Source organism: Pseudorca crassidens, chromosome 15 (genome assembly GCF_039906515.1).
Source record: "Pseudorca crassidens isolate mPseCra1 chromosome 15, mPseCra1.hap1, whole genome shotgun sequence".
NCBI classification, from domain to species: Eukaryota; Metazoa; Chordata; class Mammalia; order Artiodactyla; family Delphinidae; genus Pseudorca; species Pseudorca crassidens.
In genome coordinates, this window is record NC_090310.1 from 88,891,138 (window position 1) to 88,915,817 (window position 24,680).

The window sequence follows — 24,680 nt, forward strand, 5'->3', positions numbered from 1 at the left end:
CTCCGGCCCTGAAGGGCACCACCCAAGGTTTCTTCCCAAACGCGAAGCCCCCGACGTTTCCAGCGGCTGTGCTGAGCCCTGTCCCCAGGACAGCCTTGGACCTTGGATCCTGGTCCTGTTTCTGGGACCAGGAGGGGCTGGAGGGATTGCCCCTTCCTCCCATTGGCACCCCGAAGACCCTCTGTCAGGGCTGTTTAGAAGGACCACCCCTTGGGGTCCTGGCAGGAAGTGGCCCAAGAACTCCCCTACCTCGTCTGTCTCTGATGAGGAGCTGCAGCCTGAGCAGGCAGGGCTCGGCCCTAGGCCACCACCGACCCTCGAGAAGCGGAAGGAAGCCGTCCCACCCCCCGAGGCTGGCGGCTGAGTGAGGTGGGGGCCCTGAGCTGCATCACGCACGTGTGTGTGTCTGGGGCCATGTGGCCATCTGCACATGCATGAGCACATGTGGGTCTGATTTCTTCTGTGGGAGCTGCTCGTCCTCTAGCTGGACTCGGGGCCCCTCCCAGGACGACCTAGCTCTTGCCCAGCTCATCAACAACGGTTTGCCCCATTGCTCATCTGGGAAGAGCTGGCCAGACAGAAGGGTGTCAGCTGCATCACAGCACCTGAGCAGGGCCAGGCCTGCTGCAGCCTCCAGGCTCCCGGCACAGAGCGCAGGATGAATGAATGAATGAACCAACCAACCAACCAACGAATGGGGCCCTGGAGATATGGGGGAGGGTCCACTCACCAGGTTGGGGAGGAGAGGCCCCTCCTGCTGACCTTGGGGCTGTGTCGCTCCTCTACCCTGGCGCCTGGCCACCTGTGGACAAGCTCCCGCCTTTATCTGCTGCCCTTGGCCTGGTCCCCACCCAGGGACTTCCTGTCCCCGCCCCATGACGAGCTTTCCCATGACATGGCCTTTGTGAGGTGAGTGGAAACCGAGGAGACCAGGAGGGCAGGAAAGGGCAAGAGCCAGGCCAGGAGGTGGAGGACGGTGGGGGATGCTTCTGGCAGCTCACCCGCAGCAGCTGCGAATCAACCGGCATCAGGCTGTGGGGCCAGGCAGGCAGCACCCTCGCCGGTGCCCTTGCCCGGGAGCGGCGAAGGCAGGGCGGGATGTGGTTTCTGACCCTGAGCGGTGTGGCCGGCTCAGTGAGGCACCGGCCACATCCCCTGCAAGCGGGGTTCCTGCGAGGCCAGGGCCGGTTCCTCACTCCCTCCTCCAGCCCCGCCCACACCCATTTCCGCCCCGCCCCCGCCGCGGACAAACACGTGCTGCGGGAGGGAAGTGGCTGTGGAGGCTGTCGACATCTTGTAAGACCCAGAGCTCCAGGCCCAGGCCAGGTGGCCACCAAGGGGCCAGTCTAGCAGGGCCAGGAGCTGCAGGCCCAGCTCTGTCCTCTCCTAAATCTGCACTGACCCTGGACGGTGAGAAAAGCCAAGTACGAGACCAGAAGCCCCTGTCCTGCGGGGAAGGTGGGGGCCCAACCAGGACCCAGCGGAGGCCAGGCTCCTCAGTCCCTCTCTCTCCACAGTGGCCTCGCCGCTTGGGGACTGGGGCGGCCCTGGGGGCCACTCCCCAAGCCCAGGGCCCAGGCAGGACACCACTCCCGCACCCCAGCTAACCAGTCACAGCTTAATTTTCAAGTTTTATTTTACAAAATGTTTAGACAAGGTACACCGACAACACATTTTTTAATTAAAATAAGTTAACATCTCTACCCTGTAAGCCCCGGGGAAGCAGGAGGGGTTGGGGGCGGGGAGGGCGGCTACCCCACGGAGCCCCCTTCCTCCTCATCGCTGCCATCGGGGACGGCGTCAGTCCCGAAGTAGCGGTCGCCGAAGTTCCCTGGGGGAAGAAGCAGGTCCTTGTGGTGGGGGCTCAGGCCCACCTGCCCCCCCAGCTGTCACTGACAGGGCCGGGCAGCCTCACCTATGCCGGGGATGATGCGGAAGAGGTCGTTGACGCGCTTGTCCACCGCCGTGGTGATGATTCTCACGCGCGGGAAAGCATAGGCCACCGAGTGGACGCCCATCTCCGCCATGAGCAGCGACAGCAGGAAGATCTTGTCCTCGGGCACGTCGTGGTCCTGCGCGGCGAGGGCGTGAGCTGGGCCCAGCGCCTGCCCCCGCCCGCCGCCCCCTCCCAACCACTCACCAGCAGCACCCGCACCGCCATCATGGCCGCCGCGCCAGTGGACACTGTGCAGTCCATCAGGATCACGTGGTCGTCACTGATGTCCTTGGGGAGCCGCAGGTAATGGAGCTGCAGGCAGCCACAGGGTCAGGGCGGCCCAAACCGAAGGCTCCACCTGGGTTCCCCGTGCCCCGCCCCCCCACCGGACCCCCCTCCCCCAGGCCCCCCACCTCGGGCTCCCCGGTGAGCTGGTTGGTCTGGATGAGGATGGTGCCGATGCGCACGTCCTTGCACACGGCCCGCAGCGCCGGCTCCATGGTCTCGCCGGCCCGCAGGATGGACACGCCTGTGATCTGGGGGGACGAGGCTGAGCTAGCCAGACCCCCGCCTTCCGGCCGCCCCAGTCCCTTGTCGCCCAGGTCGGGCCCCTGGTACCTGCTTCCCCGCGTAGCACTTGCCCGAGTAGTCCTGGCCCTGCGGGGTCTGCACGACGCAGTCCTGCGCGGGGCGGGGGCGGGGCGTGAGCGCGAGGAGCCTCCCCTCCCCCCTACTCCCCCGGCCCCCTCCCTCCCCCCGTCCCGCACCTGGAAGGGCAGGAAGGAGAGCGCGTGCTCGATGAGCAGCCGCATCAGCCTCTTAGAGTAGAAGATGAACTCGTCGCGGCTGGTCTCCCGGTCCCTGCCAAAGGCGGGCCCGGCTGGGTTAGCGAAGGTCGGCCCCGCCCGCCCGCCAGGCCGGGGGAGTGGGACGGGCCTCACCTGATGATGGTGTGCATGCCCCGCACCTGCGGCGTGCTCTTGAGGACGCTCAGCGTCCGGGGCAGGGGGTGGCACTGGTGCGCTGAGGCCAGCGCGGCCCTGGGGACACAAAGCGACTGGGGACTCAAGAAGGGGCATCTTCCCGCAGAGCCCCATCCTCCCGCCGCAGACTATAGGGGGCAGTCGTGGTGGGCACGGTGGGTGTGCAGGGTGGAGGCCACCCTCCCAGTGGTTGATTTGGAGGGAGGGCCCCATCCCGACATGCCCTCCGCCGTAACAGCCAGGCAGTGGTTAAGAGACACGGTGGAAGGCAGAGCAGCTGACCGTTAGGCAGGAAGCAGGGGCTGCGGTGCGGGCCTCCCTTCCCGCTCCAGGTCCCCTCCCCGTTCAGGACCTGGCAGTGGGAGGGCGAGACCTCACACGTGCAGATGAATCTTAGCCCCCAAGCTGGGCATCTGGACCCCAACCTCAGGACACCTCTCCCTGGGTAAACAGCTGAACTTTGGGGCCAAGCCCCGCCTAAGGCTTCCCCCCAGGTGATGTGCGACCCCCTCAGGAGAGGCGGGCAGAGCTGGCTTCGCACAGCCCCTGCTGCCCCAGCCTGGAGCGGGGTGGGGTGGGGAGGAGAGGGAGGGGAGGGGAGGAGAGGGAGGGGAGGGGAGGAGCGGGAGGGGAGGGGAGGGGAGGGAGAGGAGGGCAGGGCGGGAGGGGAGGGGCGGAGCCTGCAGAGCGCCGGGCACACCGCGCGCAGGCAGCACCACGGCCAGAGCACTCTGTCCTCACAGATCCCAGCGCAGCTTCCTCTGCCCACCACGTGAAGAGGCGAAGAGTAGGTCAGGGAGGGAACAGGGCAGGAGACCCCAGGGTTTACAAAGAAGAGGAAAAGAAGAGAGAGAAAAGACCACTTAGCGGGGAGCACGGTGGTCTCCGTGGCCACCGGCTGGCCTGGGGAAGGGAAGAGCAGGAGGCGGGGTTGGCGGCAGGGAGACCCTGCAGCCCGCGCCCCCGGGCCCGCGAGCACCCGAGAGTCCACTGCATTCGGCCCTGCGGGTCCCTCCCTCCCACCCACCACAGCCACGCTTCCTGGAAACTTTTATTTCTCTGAAACAAGGCTTCCAGAGGACATGACGTGGGCAGACCCGCAGGTGCCCCGGGCCGGGTGAGAGGCAAGCGGAGACTCATGCGTGGGCAGGAAGCTGGAGGCCGGCGCACGGGCCTGGAGGCATTTCCAATGCAGCTCGAGCTGGAGGCTCGGTCTGGTGCTTCCCAGCTCCGCCGACCACTGCGTGGGGACAGGCGCCCCATCCCTCTCGTGGGCAGGAAGGACGCGCAGCCCAGGACTCCTGGGGGCTCCTCCTGGCTCTCTGTGCCTCGGCTCCAGGGCCAGGGTGGGCCGGGGTGCCGGGATGCGGGGGGTGGGGTGCCTCAGCACCGCTTGGGGGAGTAAAGACCCGCCCCTCAGCTCAAGCAGAGAAGCTGCAGACCCAGGCCCTCTGGCTGCTGGAGGACAGGCCTGTGGCCACTGCCCTGGGGCACAGCGGCGCTGGCTCAGGACAGCTGTGCCCTCGGGTCCAACCCCACACAACCAGCCCCAAGTCGGGCAGGAGCCTCCAGAGAGGTCTGGCCAGCCTCGAGTCAGGGTGCTATGTGAACTTGGGCAAACACCTTAACCTCTCTGGGCCTTAATTCCCTTGACTACTGGCAAGGGCAGGCAGAAGCGGTGTGGCGGCCATCACACCACTGCTTCTGTGCCGGGGGCGGGTCCACCACAGGGGGTGGGCATGGTGGGAGGGGACCTCGCTGCCTGCCTGGGTGACAACCCAGACTCCGAGCTCCCTGTGGATGTTGGAAATGCCTCCGTCTGTGCAGACGGGTGTGGGAAGACTTACCTGACACTGAGCTCACGCTGCCGCAGCGACACAGGGAGACACAAGGGAATGGGGTGGGGCATCAGTGATAGCAGCACTGCTCACCTCAAAGCCACCGGACGGCACGGCCTGTCGCCACCGTGTGCCTCGGCCAGCCAGGCCACCCCCACCCAGGAACGGACACACCGCAGCCCCGTGGCGGGAGAGTCCCGGGGGGCTGCCTGCCATGGGAGGGGGCCCGCTCCCTGTGGCCTCTGGCGTGGGCACCTCTGGGCTGGGCTGTCAGAGCCAGGACCCTTGGGGCTCTGTTCCGCAGGCCCCGAGCACCCCATCGTGAAGCCTGACCGAGGGGTGGGCGGCGCCCTGGGCCGGCCCGGGGTGTGTGACCTCCTAGGACGCTCAGGACGTGGGACTCAGCACCAAAACCCAACGGTGGCCCAAAAGGGTTTGGAGGGACAGGAGCGCACCCTTCCGTGCGAGGCCCAGCTCAGGCTGGGGGCGCTGGAGGTACTCCGTGCCCCAAGGTCCCTCAGGGAGCCCAGCTGCCTCTGGCCGGCACACGACGGGGCAGTAAACGTGGGGGCCGCCCAGGCAGGTGGCCGTGGGCGGTGGCAGTGGGGAGCAGGGCTGGCGGGGCCGCGGGAGCCTGGGCACCGGCTCACCTCTTCTAGCTGGCTGTGCACGTGCTGCACGATCAGATCGATGGCCACTGTGTTCCCACTCCCTGGGTCGGGACAGGAGGGAGGGTGAGGTCCGGCCTTGCCCGCCCCCCACCCTCCCCCCACCAGGTGGGCCGCAGGCTCACCCCGGGGCACCACAATGTCCGCCACGCGCATGGTGGGCTGGATGTACTGATCGAAGGCGGGCTTCACAAACTTGTTGTACTGCTTGATGACACCCTCGATGTCCCGGCCCCGCTCGCTAATGTCACGGCGCAGCCGCCGCACGAGGCGGATGTCAGAGTCCGTGTCCACGAAGATTTTCATGTCCAGGAGCTGGACGGGGAGAGTGAGTTGCTGAAGAAGAGGCTCCAAGGCCCTGTCACCAGCAGGAGCAGAGTGAGCACCAGGGTGCGGGCTCTGGCAGGGACGTCTGGTCTGCGTGTGGGCCCAGGAGCAGAGCAGGCCTGCGCGGCACCGCTCGGGTCTGGATGGGGCGGGGGCAGGGGGAGCGTGTGGTGTGGCTGCGTGGGGGGGCGGGTGTGCATTGCACGCGGAGTGTTGAGCGTGGGCGTGCGTGGCGAGCAGTGGGGTTCCTGGGCCCTGAGCACACTCACACTCGGGACCAGCGAAGGAGCAAGGCCAAGGGCGTAGCCGGCTGTGCCCCCCGGGTCCCAGCAGGGCGGGGAAGGTGGCTCCCAAGGCCTGGCCCGGAGTGGGTCACACCTGGGGCAGCTGCCCAGAGCCTCCCGGGGGAGAGGACGTCCTCACGAGCAGCGCAGACGCAGGAGGCTGGCTCCCTCCCAGGCAGGAATACACACATGCACACCCACAGGTGAACCCACACCCACCAACATCGCTCTGACCTCGGCAGCCACGTGGACCCCAGAGAACAGCAGCTGAAGCCCTGGCTCAGGGGGTGAGATTCAGGAGCCAAGGCCGCTCCTCACCCAGCCCTGGGGCTACGGCACGGGACAGGGATGCAGGCCAGTGTAAGGGGAGTCCCACGGGAGGAGCAGGGAGCCAGGCCATCCGTCCTGGAACCCGTCCTCACCTCCAGCAGTGTCTTGTCAGCAAAGGCCATGATGCCCTCGAAAATGATGACGTTTGCACCGTAGAGCGTCTTCTGCAAAGGAACCGTGTGTGTTGAGGCGGCCCCGAGGCCCCTGCGCCAGCGCCGTGCAGCTGGGCCCAAGGGCATATATACCCAGTCCTCCTTCTGGCTGTGGGCAGTGGCTGGGCCCAAGGGCATATCTACCCAGTCCTACTTCCGGCTGTGGGTGGGGGCTGAGCCCAAGGGCCTTACCCAGTCCTTCTTCCGGCTGTGGGTGGTGAAGTCGTAGATGGGCACCTTGACGCTCTTGCCTTGCTTCAGCTTCTTGAGGGTGGAGATGATGAGGTCGAAATCAAAGGCATCGGGGTGGTCGAAGTTGAAGTTGTTGTGGGCGGCCTGCTCCTGCTGCTGCCTGGTGAGCACCTGCAAGGGGAGGAGCATCTGCGGGGGGGAGGAGCACCTGCGGGGGGAGGAGCACCTGCGGGGGGAGGAGCACCTGCAGGGGGAGGAGCACCTGCAAGGGGAGGAGCACCTGCGGGGGGAGGAGCACCTGCGGGGGGAGGAGCAGCCCCGGGCTCAGGCCCCAGGCCAGGGCAGGAGCCGTGGACCTCGTGGAGGCAGCTGCTCACGCAGGACACCCTTACCTTGTAGAAGGAATCCATGGACAGCAAGACCACCCAGGGCACGTCCAGGGCCTCGATGATCATTCTGGCCACAGTGGTCTTCCCAGAAGCACTGCCGCCCCCCAGGCCTGTGCAGAGGGTCAGAGAGACCCTGAGCGGAGCGGCCCAGGTCAGCCTCACAGATGGGTCCCAGCGGTGCCCGCCACCCAACGCTGCCTCCACCCCGGGCTGACCGGGACCGAGGGGCCCGAGCAGCGCGGATCACGGAAGCACCGGCTGGGGCACGGCGGTGGGTTCTGCCCGACCCGCCCGCTCGGGGGTCTGGGCGGGCGGCGGCCTCGGCCCCCCCCGCGCACCGCAGCCGCGCTCACCGATGGCGAAGGCCTCCTTGGACTGGGTGCCGTGCTCGTTGTACCAGGGCGGCCGCCCGGCCGTGTAGATGGTGCGCTTGCTCGTGCGCAGCAGGGGCGGCTCGGACTTGCACTGGCTGGTGGTGCGCTTCCGGGGCGAGCGCCCGGCGCCCACAGGTGGGAGAAGCCTGTCCAAGGACTCCGCGTTGCTGCTGCCGCCGCTGCTGTGGGGGGCGGGGCACGCTTGCCTTGGCCCAGGGCCACCACCCCCCCTGCCACCCCACGCTGGGCCTGGCGTGACTGGTCCACATGGTGCCTTCACGCAGGCACGTGGGCACGGCCAAGGTGAGCGGGCTCGTGGCGGGACACAGCACACCTGGCTGCAGCCCGTCCGCTGGGCCCGGGGCCTCGGACTGCCACCGTCCACAAATCCAGAGGGACGGCAGGTGGCTAAGGAGGACACAAGGGAGCGCTGTCCGGGCCCAGCTCTTCCTCCCACGTGGACCGGGCCTCAGCAGGGCCACGAGGACCCCCTTCCCCCCAGGAGATGAGAGGTGGGCACGCCAAGGCCAGTCAAGACCCTGTCGAGGACTGTGTCCTCTCCCCAGACACACTCTGGGCGGCCCTCTAGTTTTGTGCCACCCTGCAGGACACGCAGGGAGAGGGGCTCCAGAGACAGAGGCCGCTGACAAAAGGGATGGGCCGGCGGTGGTGTGGACGGACGGGGAGGGAGACCCGGGGCGCCCTGCTGAAGGGCGGAGGCCCCCAGAGGCTGTGCACAAGGCGGGAACCTGCCTGGGAGACGCAGACGCCATCTGTGCCTGCTCTCGCCGTGCCACGCCACTCGAGCGGGGCTGTGCTGACTTCTCTGTGGGTCTATACCCCTAAAAGGCATAGAAGTGATGACTGGCCCAAGGCCTCAAGGCCTCGAGGCCTCAAAGCCTTCAGGGACAGCTGGGGACGCTCGGCTCGGCTGAGGGCCCTACGAGAGGCTGCGTCTGCCCGATGCCGGCTCAGTCTATGCTGAGAGGCTGGGACGCAGACTCAGTGTGAAGGTGGCCCCGGGGGCAGGACCAGCTTAGGAAAAAGGTACTTCCACCACCGCCTGAGAGAGACTGCCCACAGCGTCAGCTGGCAGACCCGCCCCAGAGACTCCGAAGGCAAGCTGATCGTCTAGGCAGGAAGAAAGTACCGGGAACCTGGGGGTGCACCGGACAACCCCGGCAGGATGTGTGTCCACCCGCGGCTGGAGCCCCAGGCATGGACACTGCTCGGGACGCGGTGGGAACCTGAGGAGGAGCCACACACGGAAGGCATCCTCGAGGCAAAGCTCCCCGAGCCGTAAAAGCTAGCGTGAGCCTGTGAGACGTGTGCACAGAGACGGCCACCTGTCCTTGGAGCTCGCTGTCACCGCTACAGCCTCTGCTGTCATGGCCAGGGCGCAGGGTGCTGTGCAACTGGCCTGCTCAGGGTGGCCCGAGCGTCCCCTGCCAGGAACACTGGCGTCTCCAGCTGTGCGGTGCTCCCAGCACCCCCAGCGTTGCCAAGAGCCAGGAGGACAGCGCCTGTGTGCACACGTGTGTGGGGCGGGGGGAGGAGTGGAAGGAATTAGCTCAGGCCTAACACGTGACGAGCCACACCAGCAGCTCTCGAGGGCACAGAGGGCCGTGTCAGCACAAGTTACGCAGCAGGAAAGCCGGCCATCGGATGTGACAGGAGGCGTGCGGCACCGTCCGGGGGACACAGCACCGCGCCGCCTTGGTCCTCCGTCACTGGGACGGCGTGGGGAGCGAGCCCCGGGAATCACTGGCTGCCTGTGTTGCCTCTGGAAGTAGCAATTACTCGTCCGTGGAGCCAACGCCACAGTGGGACACCCAGATGACGGGGCAGTGACAGCTGCCTCACTCAGCCGAGCAGGAGACAGACGGAGCACAAGCAGTGGTGTCTTCAAGGCCCAGCCGGAGGGCAGCGCTGGCCGTTCCCCTGGACGCACTCATCCCCCGACAGCGAGCGCGGGGCCCCCAGGGCTCACACACAGCTGCCCTCCCCGCAAGCGACCCACAGACCCCGGAGATGACCGACAGCCTATAGCTGGGGAGGGCAGCTTCGCACAGCCCCAGAGGAAAACGTCCAGTCTGTGCCTCCTACCCGGGGAGGAAAAGCCAACACAGAAAACCTGGTTTGCAAAGGAGCAGGGCCTCAGTGCCCCAGCAAACCCGCCCTTGTGCCCAGCACGCTCACGGACAGCCAGACGGCCTCGCGGGGCCCATGTGGGATGGGAGGCCTGGGCTGGCACTGCTGCTGTCCCCCTGCTTTTCACCCCAGGCTGGTGCCCTGGCCTCTCCGGCAGGAGCCCTCACCCCTCTCTGTGACTGACCCTTGGCCTACCGAGGTGACGACGGCCACTACCACGGACGACTTCCAAGGCCTGTGGCGCGGACAGCCCGGGACAGACACCTCCTCAGGGAAGATCCCAAGGTTAGCCAGGGATGACCTTGCCAGAAAGCCGCCCGGCCGAGGGCTTGCAATAGGCCTGACGGCGTCAGGCCAGTTCTGCAACCTCGTCCAGTTCCACTGCCTCCTCCAGAAGCCCGGCTCTCTCTCGAAGCCGGGGACAACGCTCACTGTGCCCTCAGAGCAGGCCTCACCCCGTCTCCACAATGGGACAAACCGTGGCACGGGAGAGCCTTCACCTCCCCGCTCACGGATGGACAGGGTGCCGCCAGCCACAAGGACAAAAGGCAGTCCACCAAAGGGCTATGAGCCACACGGACACGCGTCGGCTGGTAACTGAGAGCCCCAAGCAAAGCCGGCAGCCGGTCCCCACGAGCACCTGGCCCGTCTCCGCCCTGACGTGCACTAGACACGGCACACGGGGCTGGGGGTGGCCGAGACGCAGCGAAGATGGGCAGCCTCACCGGAAGACAGCAGGCCAGCCACTCACCTGCCTTCTGCTCCAAGGGCCCAGCACCCCGAGACCCTGATGCCAGCGTAAGCCTGGGGGCTGCTCATGGCCGGGACACAGGGGAAACCGGGGCACCAGGGTGATCCCAGGTGCGTGCAGGGCACCGCCACACTGCCTCTTAGAGCCCTGGCAGCCCCCCAGGACAGCTCAGGAGCCCCCTGAACTGCTCCTCAGGGGTGGGCAGCACAGCAGGTGAGAGGCTGAAGTGGGGTCCAGGCCCTGGCGGGCAGAGGCTGTCCCCTGGGAGGCGGGGGGCCAACAGGTGAGAGGCCCCAGGAGCCCGTGCAGAAGCAACGGCACTCAGCGCCGGCCGCCTAAGAGGATCACCCGGCTGGGGCTTGTGCGCTGGCCTGATATTAATAGCACTGAGCTGCCGAGAGCAGCCAGGCGGACCTCAGGCCAGCGTCGGGTGTGAACCGCCCTCCTGCGCCCAGGCTGGCACACTGCCCACGCAGGGCTGGCTGAGGACCACCGTGCCCCCCTCGTCCAGAACGGCCTGGAGAAAGCTGCAGACCTCTGGGCTGCCGGGGACGGCAGGGCCCACGCCCGCACCCCACCAGCGGGACAGGGAATCGGAGGGGTCAGCGAGCAGCGGAGCTGAGCTGAGCACCCCTGCCCCCAGGTGCCTCCGAGAGGCATAAACAACCTGAAACTCTACCCTGCTGAGGCCTCCTCCGAGAATAACTGCCCGCCCCCCCACCCTCCACGAAGGCTCCAGCACGTCCCCCAAGGCCACCGTGCTCAGCGCTCAGCTAGGGACACAGCCACGCCCCAGTCTGGCAGCAGGAGGCAGAGCAGGCCCTCGGGTGGGCGGCCGCAGTATTCACTGCCGTCCCAGGTCCCTGGTCCCCTCCCTGTGATTAATCCAGCCCTCACACCAGCTTTTCTAGGCTTCCGACAGCATCAAAGTGGAGACGGCTGGCGGGGGCTCAGGGGAGAAAGAGTTTCACTTGGGGTCTGCACACTGAAGGGGGCCCCTCCGGGGCGCTGCCTCAGGGTAACAGGCCTGCCCCGCGGTAGCTGCTCCCTCCTGCTGCGGCCCTGCCCACCGCACTAAGGCGCTCTCAGGCTCGGGGCTGAGAAGCCCTGATGCCCTGTCCTGCTTTAGGAAAGTTTCCTAGGGGAGTGAGTCAAATGAAGCCAGAAGCAGGAGGGAGGAGCTGGCCTGCTGGGGCCTGGCCTGGGGAGGCGGGGCCGCCCCAGACTGGCTCAGGGACAGGGAAATCAGGGCAGCTTTCTCAGAGCAGAGAGAGAACTGGGGGACTGGGGGGGCTGCAGCCCTAAAGGTGTGCAACAGGCTCCAGGAACTTGTACTGTCCCCACCCCACCCATTGGAAATCCCCCTGTGGGACCCCCTCCTTCCCCGCTGCTCTAGGCGAGTCCAGCAGGCTTCCTTCCAGTCGCCCAGCGGCAGCCCCCAGACCCGTGCCCACCCGGACCTCACCAAGGGACAGCCCGAGGGGGGTACCCTGTCACCACTGCGAGGTGCTCACTTGTCCACCAGCATGTCCAGTGCAAAGGTAGGCCGAGGTCCCCGTCCTCACCGGACTGACCTTCTGGAGGGACAGACACACAAGAAGCCACGCCAAGGTAGACCGACCAGACCACATCGTGCAGCCATGGTGATGCGGAAGGCGAAGCCGGAGCCGTGGTCGGGCGGGGAGAGCCTCGGTTTGGAGGCATCTGCACAGACACCCGGACACTGACCAGGGCCAGCTCTGGCCCCCTCGGGCCGCGCAGGGACTGCTGGGGAGGCAGGGAGGGGGAGGGGACATGCTTGAGGAACATCGCAGAGAAGGCAGGGTGTAACGGGAGCGATTCCCCCGTGACGTCCAGAGGCAGTTCCAGGGCCACCCCATGGGCCCTGGCTCCCCTCCTGTCCCCTGAGGACCACGCTCCGAGGAGAGGAAGACCACTGCCACCCCAGCCCCGTGAGGGGCACCCATGCCCACTACGCGGTCTGTGCACGGGGCAGAGCCAGTCGGCTGCTGCCACCGTTCTGTGTCCGCAGGGAGTGTTCTTCTCAAGAGCTTATCAGGTCTCAGGCTACATCAGATTCTCTAGAACTAACAAGTGTCACAGACTCAGGTCCTCCCTCTTCCCCCCTATCACCCTGAGCCAGGCTCGGAGTCACTGCTCCCCAGGAGGGGGTGAGCCTAGAGGAACACAAGATGCTCCTCCAGGCTCAGGGAGCCTCTTGCTGCCGGCATCTCGCCCCTGCGATCCCTCTCCCCGCCCGCCCAGCGGCTCTGCTGGCAGCACCCAGACAGTCCCAAGCAGTCCAGGCCGCGGCACTTCCCAGGAACAGGCACCTGGCTGGAAAAGTTTCCTTTGGCCCCAGCGTGGGGCCAACGCTGGCCCTGGCTCAGGGACTGTTCAGATCCAGAAGTGAGGAGCCAGCCCTCGCCCGAGGGCCGCTTGGCCGTCACCCCCTGGGGCCTAGCCCGAGGCCGACAGCGGAAGCCGCCTCCCCCAACCAGGTGACAGCGGCCGCCACCACTTCCCCTCCTGCAAAGCCCCCAGAGCCTCCAGGGTCCCCTCCCCCGGCTCCTGGCCGGCAGTCGGCAGGCACTGAGCACCGCGCCGCCCAGCATCACGACCTGTGGCCCTCGAGTGGGGCAGGCCGAGTCCGTGCGGCTCCCGGAACGCACTGACCACCTGGGCGGGCGCACAGTCCAGCCCGGGTGCTCGCTGGCTCGGCACCCCGTCTGCTCGAGACAGACCGAGGACCCACGCGGGCCCTGCCTACGGGCCCCTTCCCGCGGCCGTCCGCGAGGGCCTGCCACCGCCAGGCCCCGGGGACCCTCCGCTGGTCCAGGCTTGGCTCCCGGAGCCGCCCCCACCACGAGACGCGAGGGGCGCGCCGCGCCTACCGGTCCTCGCTCTTCCCCTCCAGCCGGTCTGGCTCGTCTCCAGCCGCTGGGGGCGGCGGCACCGGGCGGGGGCCTTCAGCTGAGGCCGGGAGCGCAGCCATGAGCTCGGGGGCCTCTCCGCGGGCTGGGCGGGGCTCGGGGGCCGGCCGCGCAGGCTGTCGGAAGCTGTGGTTCGGGGCCCGGCACCAGGCGCCCGCCAGCGCGCCCCCGGACTACAATTCCCATCAGGCTGCGCGCGCCCCGCGGACTACAAGTCCCACCAGGACGCGCGCGCCCCGCAAACCAGAAGCCCCACGAGGCCGCGCGGCGCGAGTACGGGGAAGGCCCCCACCCGCGCTTTACCACAAACTCAGCTGCACAAAACCCCTGGAAAAAAATCAATAAACATTTATTTGATACAGTCATTTTTAATACATACAGTTGATGGCCCGCCCCCGTGCCACTTGGGGCCGGGGGGCGGGGACGAGGACCGGGGACAGATGGTCACAAGGCGGGCGGGGCCCGAGCTCACCGTCAAAACATCTTGCAAATAAACACTTTGTAGATAGAATATATACGTATATATATGGTTACAAGTTGATAGCCGGAACCTCTCTTTCGAAATGCACTTATTACGGAGAACTGGCATTAAAAACACCCAAACCGAGAAACCCCAAGTACAGGATGTGTGGCTGCCAGGCGGGAGGTGCTGGCTGCCCCCGAAACCCCAGGCCTCCAGGACAGCCGCCTGGGGCCCACCCGGGGGGACACACCGGGACAGCCCTCCCCTCTACGGGTCAGGGTGCACCCACTCTTTCCCTTCCAAACCACAGGGACAGGAGGGGCCTACGACTGGGAGGGCCACCAGTCACACCAGGGGACACTCATCTGCCCTCACACGAGCAGAAAAGTGCATCCTATTTTCGTGCGACGTGTCGGTCCCTCGAGTCGACCCTTTCCTGTTCTCGGGGCAAGGGGGGTGGGCTGGGCCAGAGGTAGATCTTCAGAAAGGGACCTGACACTGTGCCCTGGGGTTGGGGTCTCAGGCAGGGTCCACACCCACCGCATGGAGGGGGGGTGTCTGCCGCTCAGTCCCTCTCATTGAAGGTGTCAGTCAAGGCTACCTGGCTGCACTCCCACCAGAGTGGGGAGTGGGCAGACCTTGCTGAGGCACCCAGGGCTCTGCCACCGTAGGAGGAGGGCTCTGAGGACCGGCTTGCCGCTGCCACCCACCAGCCAGAGCATGGAAGCCGGGAGGGAAGAGGGGAGAGAGAGGGGTCCAACCCAGCGCCACTCTTGGCAGCAGTCCCCACACCCACCTTAAAGACAAAGAAGGGGGTTAAAGTGCTAAACATCAAGTTACCCAGGACCCCACCTCTTCCCACATATCTGGTGGGGTTCCCACGCCAGGGACCACACGTGGACTTTTGGGGGTGACAATGAAACGCATCCCCCAGCCAAAACCAGCCCCCGCTCCCCAAGGGCCAAGTACCTGAGAGGCCGGGGCAGGCAGCTATCCCCAGCAGAGGTGTTGAGGTCCAACCTCCTCCAACCATTGGTGACAAGGACAAAGTGCGCGTGGGGCTCCCATCAGTGCCTGCTCCCCACCCTCCCCCCGGAGGCTGCCCCTGCAGTGGCTGCCCGACCCACCTCCACCTCCACCAGCTGTACCCCAGTGACACCCAGGAACACAGGAAAGAAAGCCCCCCTGCCCCGAAGTCATGCCGCTTGCCTCAGCCTTTGACGCTGGATTACCTGCACCTGCCCAGGCCTCTACCCCCTGATCAGATCAGGTGCGTGTGAGTGGGGGGGAGCCCATGTCTCCACACACACACACACACCCCCCCCCAGCACATCAGGCCAGGACTGCCCAGGGTCAGAGCACTCTGGCTGAAGGAAGAAGCCGGAGACGGGCAGCATGGCGCCTCGGCCCCAAAGCCCTCCTGGAAACTGTCTCCCTAGTGCGGGGTGAGGAGAGCTGAGCCCAGATTGGAGCCCCTCCTCTCCAAGGACTGGAGGAGGACAGGAGCTGGGGGGCAGAGGGGTGCCCAGTCAGCACCGCCTCCCTGAGCAGGAGAGGGACCCCAGCCCAGCCCCCAGATCCACCGTCGGCACCAGGAAACCCTTAGCACCAAAATGTCAGATTGTTGTGAGTTTTCATATAAAAAACAGAATTAAAAAAAAGGTTTGTTACTTGTCACAGCAACAAGACTGGCATCCACTACACCCAGGAGACACACGCACACGGGCAAACATCAAGATTCACATCGTCCGGGGTCGGCAAGGCCGAGCCCTCAGCCCTCCCCCACCCCCCAGTGGAAAAGAGCCTCCACCCGAACCCAGCAGCTCCGAGCATCCTCCCTGCCCCAGCGACGCCATGGTTGGAAGGTGGGGCCCAGGCAGGAGGTCAGAAACCACGTGGCTGCATCCTCAGGGAGCCCTGGACTCCACCTGACCCAACCTACAGACCTCGCTGCCCTCAGGGCACCAAAGGGAGCCGAGACAGAGCCCTGGAGCTGCCACCAACCTACTATGACCTTGGCCAAGCTCCCCCGGGGCCTTCGGCTCTCACATCAAAAGGCCACACAACCAGAAACGAAGGAGCAGCTAAAAAAGGGGGAAGGAGGCTCCCACGGGAGCTTGGCCACGGGCCAACCCAGGCCAGCAAGAGAGGATGCTTCCCACAGTGGTCACTACTCGAGCCAGGCCCCAGGTCCCCGCCCCTCATGCCCGTGGGCCCCAGGTGACCCCGGAACCCAGACTGGCCCATCCCTAAACCCATCAGGCTACCCGACTCAGGCCAGCGGCATTAGCAAAGCTGGAGGCTGAGGCCAGAGCTCACTTCACGTGGCCCCTGCCCCACAGCCCTGCAGTGGCAGAAGCAGAGCCTCTGCCTGGCCCCGAGTGGGGAGCACAACTGGGGACGGTGGAGCAGGGCTGCCTCTGCCACCACGATGGACACGGGCCAGTGGGGCAGGGCCCGAGCGCAGCAGGGGCTGCACCGCAGGGGAAGGTGGGCCTGGAGAGGTAGAGAGCAGAAGTGCAGGAACCAAAAGACGGCGGGGTGGGGGTGGGGTGGGGTGCGGTGGGGCGGGCAGGTCAGCACGGCAGCTGTCAGACTTGGGGTCTGTCCCGGGAGGTAGCTGGGGGGTGCTGGGGTTCCAGTGTCGGGTCACGAGGTGAGGCTGTTCAGGTACCCTCATCAGCCCAGAACCACGGGCCACCAGGGACCCCCGATGGGGCGCGGAGCTCACACGCCGAGGACCAGAGGCCACCTGCCTGCTCCGTGCCGCCCCAGCACCGAAGCCCAGGCTGGAGCCCGTCCTCTTGCCGGCCCACGAAGGTCCCTCCAGACTATTGCACTTCTGCAGCTGCCCTGGCCCTCCCGGGAGCCCCTGCCCAAGGTGCCCTGCGGCAGCCCGCGTGGGGCAGGGCCACCCTCGGGGAGGGGAGAGGGCTGGCCGCCCCCGCTGGACAGATGAACAGGCAGGGGTGGGGGGTGGAGGCCTGGAGGGCAGGAGGCTCTGGAGCCCCACCCTGGACAGAGGGGGCCGGGCCCCACCCACCTGCCAGGCTGCAAACTCACTTCTCGGGCGCCTTGCCGGCTCCCACCTTCCGGCCAGCAGAGCCCCGGGCCCCCTTGTCTCTGCCTCCTGGGGGCCAGTCGTCCCGGTGGGGAGGCGTCCCAGGGGCTGGATCCTCAGGGGGTCGCTCCTTGGGCTTGCGGCCCCGCTTCTTCCCGCCAGCCGGACTCTTCTCCTTTCTGGGCACCAGGGAGTCTGGGCCCTTGTGTCTGGGAGGCGGGTCTGCCGAAGTGCGGAACCAGTTCTGGGGGAGAGAAGCAGCGATGGAAACCCTGGGGCCCAGGACCCTGGAGGGCGAGGCGGCAGGGGACCCGGGGCCTGGGGACACCCAAGCTTCTCTAGGGAAGCCGGAGGCTGCTCTGAAGAGAAACCAGCAGATTCCTCAACGTCGCCCACTCGCGCAAGTGAAGAGCCGTCACCCTGTCGCCCCTGCCCTTCCCAGCCCCCTCCGTGGGGCCGGCGCATTCAGCCGCAGGCCCAGCAGGGCTCTCCCACCAGGCCCGTCCCTGACGCACCTCCGCGTGGGCCTTGAGGATGTGGTACTTGACGCCACTCTCGGAGCTGAACTCCTTGGGACACAGCAGACAGCAGTACTTCCCCACCAGGTGGTCCCCCTGGAAGGCACAGGGCAGTCCAGCCCCTGGAAGTGGGCCCCACCACTGGCCCTTGGAGGACCAGAAGTACCCAGATGCAGCCAGGACCACCCCGACCTGTGTGGCTTATCTGAATGGGTGCCTGACAGGTGTGCTCTGGGGACCCACGAGGCCACTCTGTGGCAGGACCACCAAGGTGCCCCCACTGCAGGGGAGGCGGGAAGCAAGGAGAGGGTGGGAAGAGGCAGGTGCTCCTGGGAAGCCAAGGGCCCGTACCCCAAGCCCAGGTCGGGCTGTCCCAGCACAGACGAGGAACGCCCATAGGCAGAACCACCCGAGACTGAGTGACTGATGGCTGGGGCTGGAGGCGGCGAGCATCCCAGGAGGCGCTGGCCCTGGCCCCACAGGGGCAGGGGCGCACACCCGGTTTGCGCGGACCCCTGGGGGGCAGCTGGGAGCACCAAGCACGCACGCCTGGCCGCCGGGAGGGCCTGGACACTGACCTTGCTGCAGCTGGCCAGATGGGCCTTGAGGCCGGACACGCTGGAGTAGATGGCTTCGCAGCACTGGGGGCAGGAGGCGACCGTGGGGGCGGGCCCTCCGGCAGGTGGCCCCCCACCAGTGTGCACCCCTTGCCCAGCCCGGGGGACCCAGGGCCCATCTGGGGCAAGCGGGGGGACTTGATCCCAGGAGTCACCCCTGCCCAGGGGTGTGGGCAGGCTGGGCCGCTAGGGCTGAGGTCAAGGCCCCTCTGCCTGTGAGGCTCCATCTGAGGACCCTTCAGGGGCCACGTGGAGGGCTCCCCCCAAGGCCACCCCTGGGCCCTCCGTCCTGAGTCCCAGCGTTCCCATGCCTTCCCAGCCTCCCTGGCTCACATCATTGGGGCAGTTGACGTGGCCCTTCTCCTTGACCTCGTTCTTCCACTCCTCCAGCAGCTGGGGGTTCAGCACAGGAAGGCCGGGCCGCGTGTAGTTGAGCTGCAGACGTGGGCGGGTGCCAGGGTAAGCTCGGAGCTTGGGCTGGAGGTGACCCAGACGCTCCCTGCTGAGTTGAGAAAGCCCTCAACCACGCCCTCCCAGGTCACGGGGGCTCAGGCTCAGAGACTGGGAGGCTGGGCTCACCCGCGCAGTCTCGGGCACCAGGTCGTCCTTCATGCGCCGCTTGGTCCAGTCTCGGGCCAGCTCGTCCTCCGCGATCTCCTGCAGGTGGAACACAGCGACCTGGGCCGACGTGCGGCGGATGCGGCCGCTGGGGGTCCGCTCGACACCCAACAGGTCCTCAGCCTCGGGGCCCTTGTCCGCAGGCTCCTCGGGGGGCTGCGGGGGTGGGGAGGGGGAGGCCAGATGAGCCACAGAGAGCACGCATGGCAAGCACACGGGGGACACGGGAGCCAACCCCAGGCTCACTCCCCCCGACCCACGACGCACGTGGGCCCCTGGGAGGGAAGGCGGAGCACACGTGGCAGGCAGCACATGGGCGCGCCTGCCTGGCGCCCCAGGGACAGGAGGCCGGGCTGTGGGCCGCTCACCGGGGCCGCGTGCTCCGAGCGCACGTGGTAGTCGTGGCCGGCCTTGGAGCGGTAGGTCTTGCCGCAGTGGGTGCAAGGGAAGGAAGGGGTCTCCACCTCGCAGGGCGGCTTCCCGCAGCGTCGCTGGTGGTACTGGTAGCCCATGAGGCTAGAGAAGGCGGCCCCGCAGCCCTGGGGTTACGGGGGCAGGTGAGTGGCCGGAGAGCGGCGGGCCCCATCCCGCCTGGCGCCCGCACCCACGTGGCCCACTGACCTCCTGGGGGCAGCGCAGCCGCCCCACCTGCTTCAGCACCTTCCGCAGCCACTCCCGCTCCTCGCGCTCGCCCGCCTCCGAGGCCTCGGCGTCACAGGGCTGCGGGGCAGGCCAGCTTCAGTGCCCCCGCCACCACAGGGCCCCGCCCCTGCCCAGGGGCTGCGGCCGCGGACGTCCCTAGCCAGGCACGGGAGCCACTAAGCCCTGCTAGCGGGAGGCCAGCAGTGAGAGCCGGGCAGGCGCGGGGGCAGACCAGCGGCATACCTTGGCGCTGTGCTCCGCCATGGTGTGGTAGTTGAGGCCCGCCTTGGACTTGAACTGCTTCCGGCAGTGCTCGCACTTCAGCGCATCCTGCAGCTGCAGACGGGCGCGCGTGTGAGAGGCCGGCCCTGGGGCGCCTCCCCCCGCAGGCACGGGGCAGCCTCACCTTCTGACACACTTCCATGTGCTTCTTGAGCCCCACGAGGGTCTTTCGGGTGACCACGTTGCAGGTGGGGCAGACGGCCTCCCCCCGTTCGTGGATGGCCCGTTGCCACTGCTCCTCAGGGCCACCTGTGGAGCAGGGCCAGGGCCTCAGGGGCAGGCAGGAGCTCCCAGATGCCCTGGACGCCAAGCACAGAACCCAGGGTCCATGCTCGGCCCCCGTCCCCGCGGCTCGGGACCCGCCCCACCCTCAAGACCCGGCCTGTGCCCCGCCCCCTGGCAGCTCCCACCTGGGGCTGGGTGGGCCCCTGGGGCCGGCACCTCCTTGCTGACAGCGCTGGTGGGGGCTGGCCCCCTCTTCCGCACCTCCTCAGGGACCGGCCCCTCCTGCTTTTTGGCGCGGTGGATGCGGGCTTTGTCCTCCGCCTTGGCCAGGCCTACGAGCGCACGCGGGAGGGGCAGGTGCAGGCTGAGGGCGCGGCCGCCGCGTGTGCTTGGCCCCACAGGTGCCCGGCTGGCCCAGGCCTCACCTTTGAGTCCGAAAGTCCCTGAGATGGAGGGCTGCTCACCCGTAAACTTCTTGGGTGTCTTCTGTTTCCTTCCTGACTCGGGGGAGAGAACACACAGGACAAGGCTCTGGTCAAATAACCGTTGGGAGGCTCGGGCCGGCTGGCCGCCGCCCCCGCCTGCCGCCGCCCCCTGCTCTCGTCTTACTGTGCTTCGTGCGCTCCGCACCCTCCTCAGGCGGGGACACGGGGCCCGCGGCCCTCGGCGCCTCCTTGCCCCCCAAGGCTCTGCTGCCCAGAGAAAGGGGGCTGCTGCTGGGGTCTGTGCTCAGCTGGAAGGCTGAGCTCTGGTCTGTGGTGGACGGGCCGTACTCGCCGTTCTCCGGCCTCGCCTGCTTGGGCGGGAGGGGGCAGGCATCCAGGCCGTCTGCGGCCCTGCAGAGAGCAGGGAGGTAAGGGGCAGGAGGGCCCACTCTGGGCCCTGTTACCCCTGAGCTGCAGCCGGGGACACCCAACCCCACCCAGCAGGAGTCCCCATACCTTTTCTTACCGCTGCTCCTCCCCGCGGCCCGAGGAGCTCTGTTCTCAGACTTGGTCAGCAGCACCATCTTGCAGGGCGGCGTGTGTCTGCTGATGGCAATGGGCCTGCTGACCGTCACCGGCTTACTGACCACAATGGGCCTGCTGACCGTCACCGGCTTCGCAACTGGCACGGGTTTCGTAACTGTCACAAGCTTTGTCACAGACACCGGCTTGTTGATGGTCACTGGTTTGGTGACCGGCACTGGTTTGTTGACTGTTACTGGCTTGGCGATTGGCACAGACCTGGTGACCGGTATAGGCCTAGTGACCGGCACAGCCTTGGTGACCGGCACGGGCCTGCTGGCCGGCACTGGCTTGGTGACTGGCACGGGCCTGCTGGCCGGCACTGGCTTGGTGACCGGCACGGGCCGGCTGACCGTCACCGGCTTGCTGATGCCGATGGGCTTGCTGACTGTGACAGGTTTGCTTACTCCAATGGGCTTGCTGACCCCAACGGGCCGACTGACGGAGACTGGCCGGCTCACGGGCCCAGGCTTGGGGGCAGGAAGGGGTCGGTCCATGTGGTTCCAAATGCGATGCTTCTCCAGCTGGGTCTTAGAGGTGAATGCAGCCTCACAGAAGGGGCAGGGAAAGGCCAGCCTTTCTGAGATGGCACCCTGGGTGGAGAGGGCAGGCGTGGACACCCCCAAGCCAACAGCCAGGGCAGGGTGGGCCCCAGGCCTCCCCTTCCCCAGGCCGCAGCCCCTTACCCCTTGGCACCGCTGGTAGTGGTACTTGAGCCCGTAGATGCTGGGGAACTCCAGCCAACACCCAGCGTTTGGACACTTCACCCTCGAGTGCGCCTTGAACTCGTCTTTCCACTGGTTCATCAGGGAGAGCTGGGCGTGGGAAAGGCCAGGCTGTCGACCCTGCAGCCACCCAGGCCTCTGCTGCCCAGCCCCCGACTCAGCACTGTCCCCAGGCCTGTGGGAGCCCCGCACAGGACTCGCTGGGCCCCAGGCCGTCTCTCGAAGCCCTCGCACACGGAGCAGCCAGTGGATCCGGGCTGAGGGCTCGGCACTAGACACGCAGCAGGCGAGCCTGCCAAGGCAGTGGGCTCCCCGGCAGACCCTGTGAGAGTCCCACCCAGCCCTCGGGGAGCTCACAGGAATGTCTCGGAGCGCCTGGTTCTCGGCTTTCGGACGCCCCTTTTTCTTCCCTTCCGTTCTGTCGCTGGCTGGACTTCCCGGGTCAAAGCAGAGTGGGGCCTGGCTGGGCACTGTCGGCCCACCCCGGCCTACCGGCAGCCCTGCAGCACACGACACACGAAGCCTCAGAAGCTGCATTCCCTGCAGCCTTGTCTGCCACACAGGGGGCTGGTCCCGCCTGCAAGGAGCCTCACTTCCCCTGCACTGAGGCACGAGGGGCAGGAGGCCGTGGCCCACCCAGGGTGGACCTCTCCTCCCTCTCAGGAGCTGGACATCCCGGGAGGCCCACGCCCAGCGCTGGCGCCCGTGGCCACCTGGAGTCGACCTTGCCCTCACTCCTCTTACCTAGCTTCGGCGGGTCGTGAAGCATGGGAAGTCGGACCTCATTCCGGCCGCCATCCCTCCCAGGCCCACTCTTGCTGGACCCCGGGAGCCGGCGGCCTCCTCCAACACAAAAGGGATCGGTCATCTCTGCAGAGCAAGCGGACAGCCCGTGAGGTCCACCGGGCCCAACTCGGGACTTGAAATGGGCCGCTCTCGACCCTGCCCCAGACAGGCCCACTCTCCGGCCTGAGGAAGGGGAGCCTGCCCGCCTGTGTCTTTGGCCACAAGGGAAAGCAGAGGAAGGGGTGGATGGGCGGGGGCGGGGGGAGTTCCGGTTTAGGGGAGGGGCTGCTCAGCCGAAGTCTCCCTGGATGACGCAGAAAACCCTACCAGCATAGAGGAATCTAGCCCTGCCCTGAAGCCTTCACCAGCGCCGGGGGGCTCCCTGCCTCCAGACGCACAACCCCAGAGAGCGAGAGAATCACGCACCTCTCATGCACCTGGGACCTGGCGCTTAGCTGGGCATGGCTCCAGGAGAGGCGGAGTGCCCCGGGGGAGGAGGCCAGTGCCGCCCCTCGGGGGCCAATTATGACACCAGCGTGGCTGCCGGCTCACAGGCTGTGCTGGCCCCGCACCTAGAAGCACCTTCCCCCACAGCCCCACCCAGACCCAAGGCCACGCTCTGGGGCACAGGTGGGTGCCCTCGCATCCTTCTCCCCAGGACACAGTTGGAAGATGGCCAAGGTGGGCACCGACGGCCCCAGCGCACTCCGCAACTGCGCACACACCCTCTCCAGGGGGAGCAGACCAAGGACCCTGCCGCACGGGCTTCAGGTCCCTGTGCCAGCCGAGCCACCCTCCCTGACCCCCTGCCCTGCTTTGTTTCCCGCCGGGTCCCCTCCTACCAGACGGCTGCCCCATGCTGGATCCCTCGGCCACTCTCCACCTGGCTGACCTCCTCACCTCCACCCTCCAGAGACTCTCTGTCCCCAACCTACAGGCCCACCAGCGCCACTCCAGAGACGACAGGCCCCTGGCCACAGACAACATTCTGCCGACTGAGGCTGGGCTTCAGTGGGCCCATTCTGCTGGGGGACCCCAGGCTCTGAGAGCTGGGGCGACTCTGAGTTCAGCCCTTTTGGGTCCTCCCACAGGGACGCTTAAGGCCACGGAAGAAGAAGGGGGCGGAATGTGGGCAGGTTACCCCTCCCCTGATGGTTTCTAACTTTTTTTTAAGGCTGCGCCACACAGCATGTGGGATCTTCATTCCCCGACCAGGGACTGAACCAGTGCCCCCTGCAGTGGAACCGTGGCGTCTTAACCACTGGACCGCCAGGGAAGTCTCCTAACTTCTAACAGACAGAAAAGGAGGGATCTGCTGTGCCTAGGAGGTCCAGAGGCCATCTGGGCAGACTGAGATCAGAGATCGGGACAGTCACTGCCCATGGTCAGGGGGCTGCCTACATCCTGGGCCTGGAGTCAGTACGGTTCCAGAGCGCTCTAAACAAACTTCTCTGGAAGCCCTCACACTGATACATCCAAGGATACATGCCAGCGCCCTTCTGACCCCAGCAGAGGCTACTGTGGGTATCTACTGAGCCCCACCTTTCCAGCCTTCCTCCAGCTTGGGTGAAGAATTCGGAGTTGGGAGCCCCCGGGACCAGGGCTGGCCTAGGAGGCAGAGACTCCCCTTCCATTCAAGGCCTGTGACTCGCGCACCAGGAGGAGAAAGGGCTCGCCCCTCCCCAGAGGGGCCAGCAGGGTCGCAGAGGTGGGACCCTCTGGAGGGGGGGGATAGGAGCGCCTCGCGCTGACCGCAGGCGACGCTGGCGGTGGGACCGCGGCCCAGGCCGCTCGGCCCGGGACCCCGGCCTGGGCCCGGGCGCGCGGATGAGGCCGGCCAGGGGACGCACACCTGGGGCCTGGCCTCGCTACCCACCTGTCACCTGCGGCGGGTGCGGGCCCGGCGTGGCCCCGGAAGGGCCGATCCCGGGCGCCTGGGGAGGGGGGGGCCCAAAGGCAGTGAACCAAAATGGCGACTTTTTCTGGAGAAGAAGGAGGCAGGGACGCGACGCCGGCGCGGGGCGCGGGGCGCGGCGCGGGGGTCCGGGCGCGGCGGGGGCGGCGGGCGGGGGCTCGGGGTCCGGCCCCCCGACCTGCGCGCGGGGTCAGGGTCGAGGGCGCGGCCGGCGCGGGGGCCGCCCGGGGTCGCGGCCGGGAGCGCGGCCGGGCGCTTACCTGCGGCGCCCAGCGGGCCGGGGCCGGGCGGAGGCCGGGGCCGGGCCGGGCCGGGGCGCGGGGCGCGGGGTCCGTGCGGCCCAGGCTGCGCGCCGCGCTGCGCACATGCGCGCTCCCGCCCCTCCCACCTTTGACAGTTTTACTGTGGGGGGGAGGGGGCGAACTCTCGCGGTATTCCTGCCGCTATCCGCGACGGGAGAGACGGGTCGGGGGAGGGGGCCCGTGCGGCTCCGCTTGCCCGGTACCCCGTCCG

General features: G+C 67.3%; 2 protein-coding genes and 1 long non-coding RNA gene across 19 annotated transcripts; 1 reads left to right on the top strand and 2 right to left on the bottom strand.

The window, feature by feature from the left end:
• Nucleotides 1-1,618: 1,618 nt before the first annotated feature.
• Nucleotides 1,619-13,605, bottom strand: UCKL1 (uridine-cytidine kinase 1 like 1). Of its 12 annotated transcripts, XM_067708794.1 has the most exons (17): nt 13,270-13,605; nt 11,890-12,142; nt 8,227-8,315; nt 7,453-7,655; nt 7,103-7,209; nt 6,711-6,881; nt 6,459-6,530; nt 5,551-5,740; nt 5,408-5,469; nt 3,661-3,680; nt 2,878-2,976; nt 2,704-2,797; nt 2,555-2,617; nt 2,350-2,472; nt 2,141-2,248; nt 1,916-2,072; nt 1,619-1,831 (listed from the first exon to the last, which is right to left on the bottom strand). In XM_067708794.1, exons 1-17 carry the CDS (start codon nt 13,368-13,370, stop codon nt 1,752-1,754), a joined length of 1,992 nt encoding a protein of 663 aa, XP_067564895.1. In that variant the 5' UTR covers nt 13,371-13,605; the 3' UTR covers nt 1,619-1,751. The 12 variants fall into 12 exon arrangements, with proteins under 12 accessions (XP_067564895.1, XP_067564894.1, XP_067564892.1 ...); XM_067708793.1 differs by having other exon boundaries at nt 7,453-7,652; nt 11,890-13,605; XM_067708791.1 differs by having other exon boundaries at nt 11,890-13,605.
• On the top strand, nt 8,326-13,673 carry LOC137208211 (uncharacterized). Its single transcript, XR_010935540.1, has 2 exons — nt 8,326-10,422; nt 11,772-13,673. It is a non-coding gene; the product is annotated as an uncharacterized lncRNA (long non-coding RNA).
• Nucleotides 13,637-24,513, bottom strand: ZNF512B (zinc finger protein 512B). 6 transcript variants are annotated; one of them, XM_067708789.1, is made up of 17 exons: nt 24,428-24,513; nt 22,211-22,336; nt 21,824-21,966; nt 21,428-21,556; nt 20,676-21,334; nt 20,344-20,570; nt 20,160-20,231; nt 19,920-20,066; nt 19,634-19,758; nt 19,471-19,563; nt 19,207-19,305; nt 18,954-19,124; nt 18,547-18,741; nt 18,301-18,402; nt 17,929-17,991; nt 17,348-17,446; nt 13,637-17,076 (listed from the first exon to the last, which is right to left on the bottom strand). In XM_067708789.1, the coding sequence occupies exons 2-17, from the start codon at nt 22,332-22,334 to the stop codon at nt 16,831-16,833; spliced, it is 2,694 nt and encodes an 897-aa protein (XP_067564890.1). In that variant the 5' UTR covers nt 22,335-22,336; nt 24,428-24,513; the 3' UTR covers nt 13,637-16,830. The 6 variants fall into 6 exon arrangements, with proteins under 6 accessions (XP_067564890.1, XP_067564889.1, XP_067564891.1 ...); XM_067708788.1 differs by having other exon boundaries at nt 19,920-20,231; XM_067708790.1 differs by lacking the exon at nt 19,207-19,305 and having other exon boundaries at nt 19,920-20,231.
• Nucleotides 24,514-24,680: the final 167 nt, after the last annotated feature.

Bases quoted from the DNA above. Each gene is read 5' to 3' on its own strand.
- UCKL1 (XM_067708791.1), bottom strand. From the start codon at position 12,342: ATGGGTGCCCCTCACGGGGCTGGGGTGGCAGTGGTCTTCCTCTCCTCG. The intron at 6,531-6,710 runs GTAAGGCCCTTG...GTTCCTTTGCAG, and splicing joins ACAGCCGGAAGAAGGACTGG to AAGACGCTCTACGGTGCAAA. The intron at 5,470-5,550 runs GTGAGCCTGCGG...GTCCCGACCCAG, and splicing joins GGACATTGTGGTGCCCCGGG to GGAGTGGGAACACAGTGGCC.
- ZNF512B (XM_067708785.1), bottom strand. From the start codon at position 22,334: ATGACCGATCCCTTTTGTGTTGGAGGAGGCCGCCGGCTCCCGGGGTCC. The intron at 17,992-18,300 runs GTGAGCCAGGGA...TCCTGCCCCCAG, and splicing joins ACGTCAACTGCCCCAATGAT to TGCTGCGAAGCCATCTACTC. The intron at 17,077-17,347 runs GTGCGTCAGGGA...TCTCTCCCCCAG, and splicing joins TCCTCAAGGCCCACGCGGAG to AACTGGTTCCGCACTTCGGC.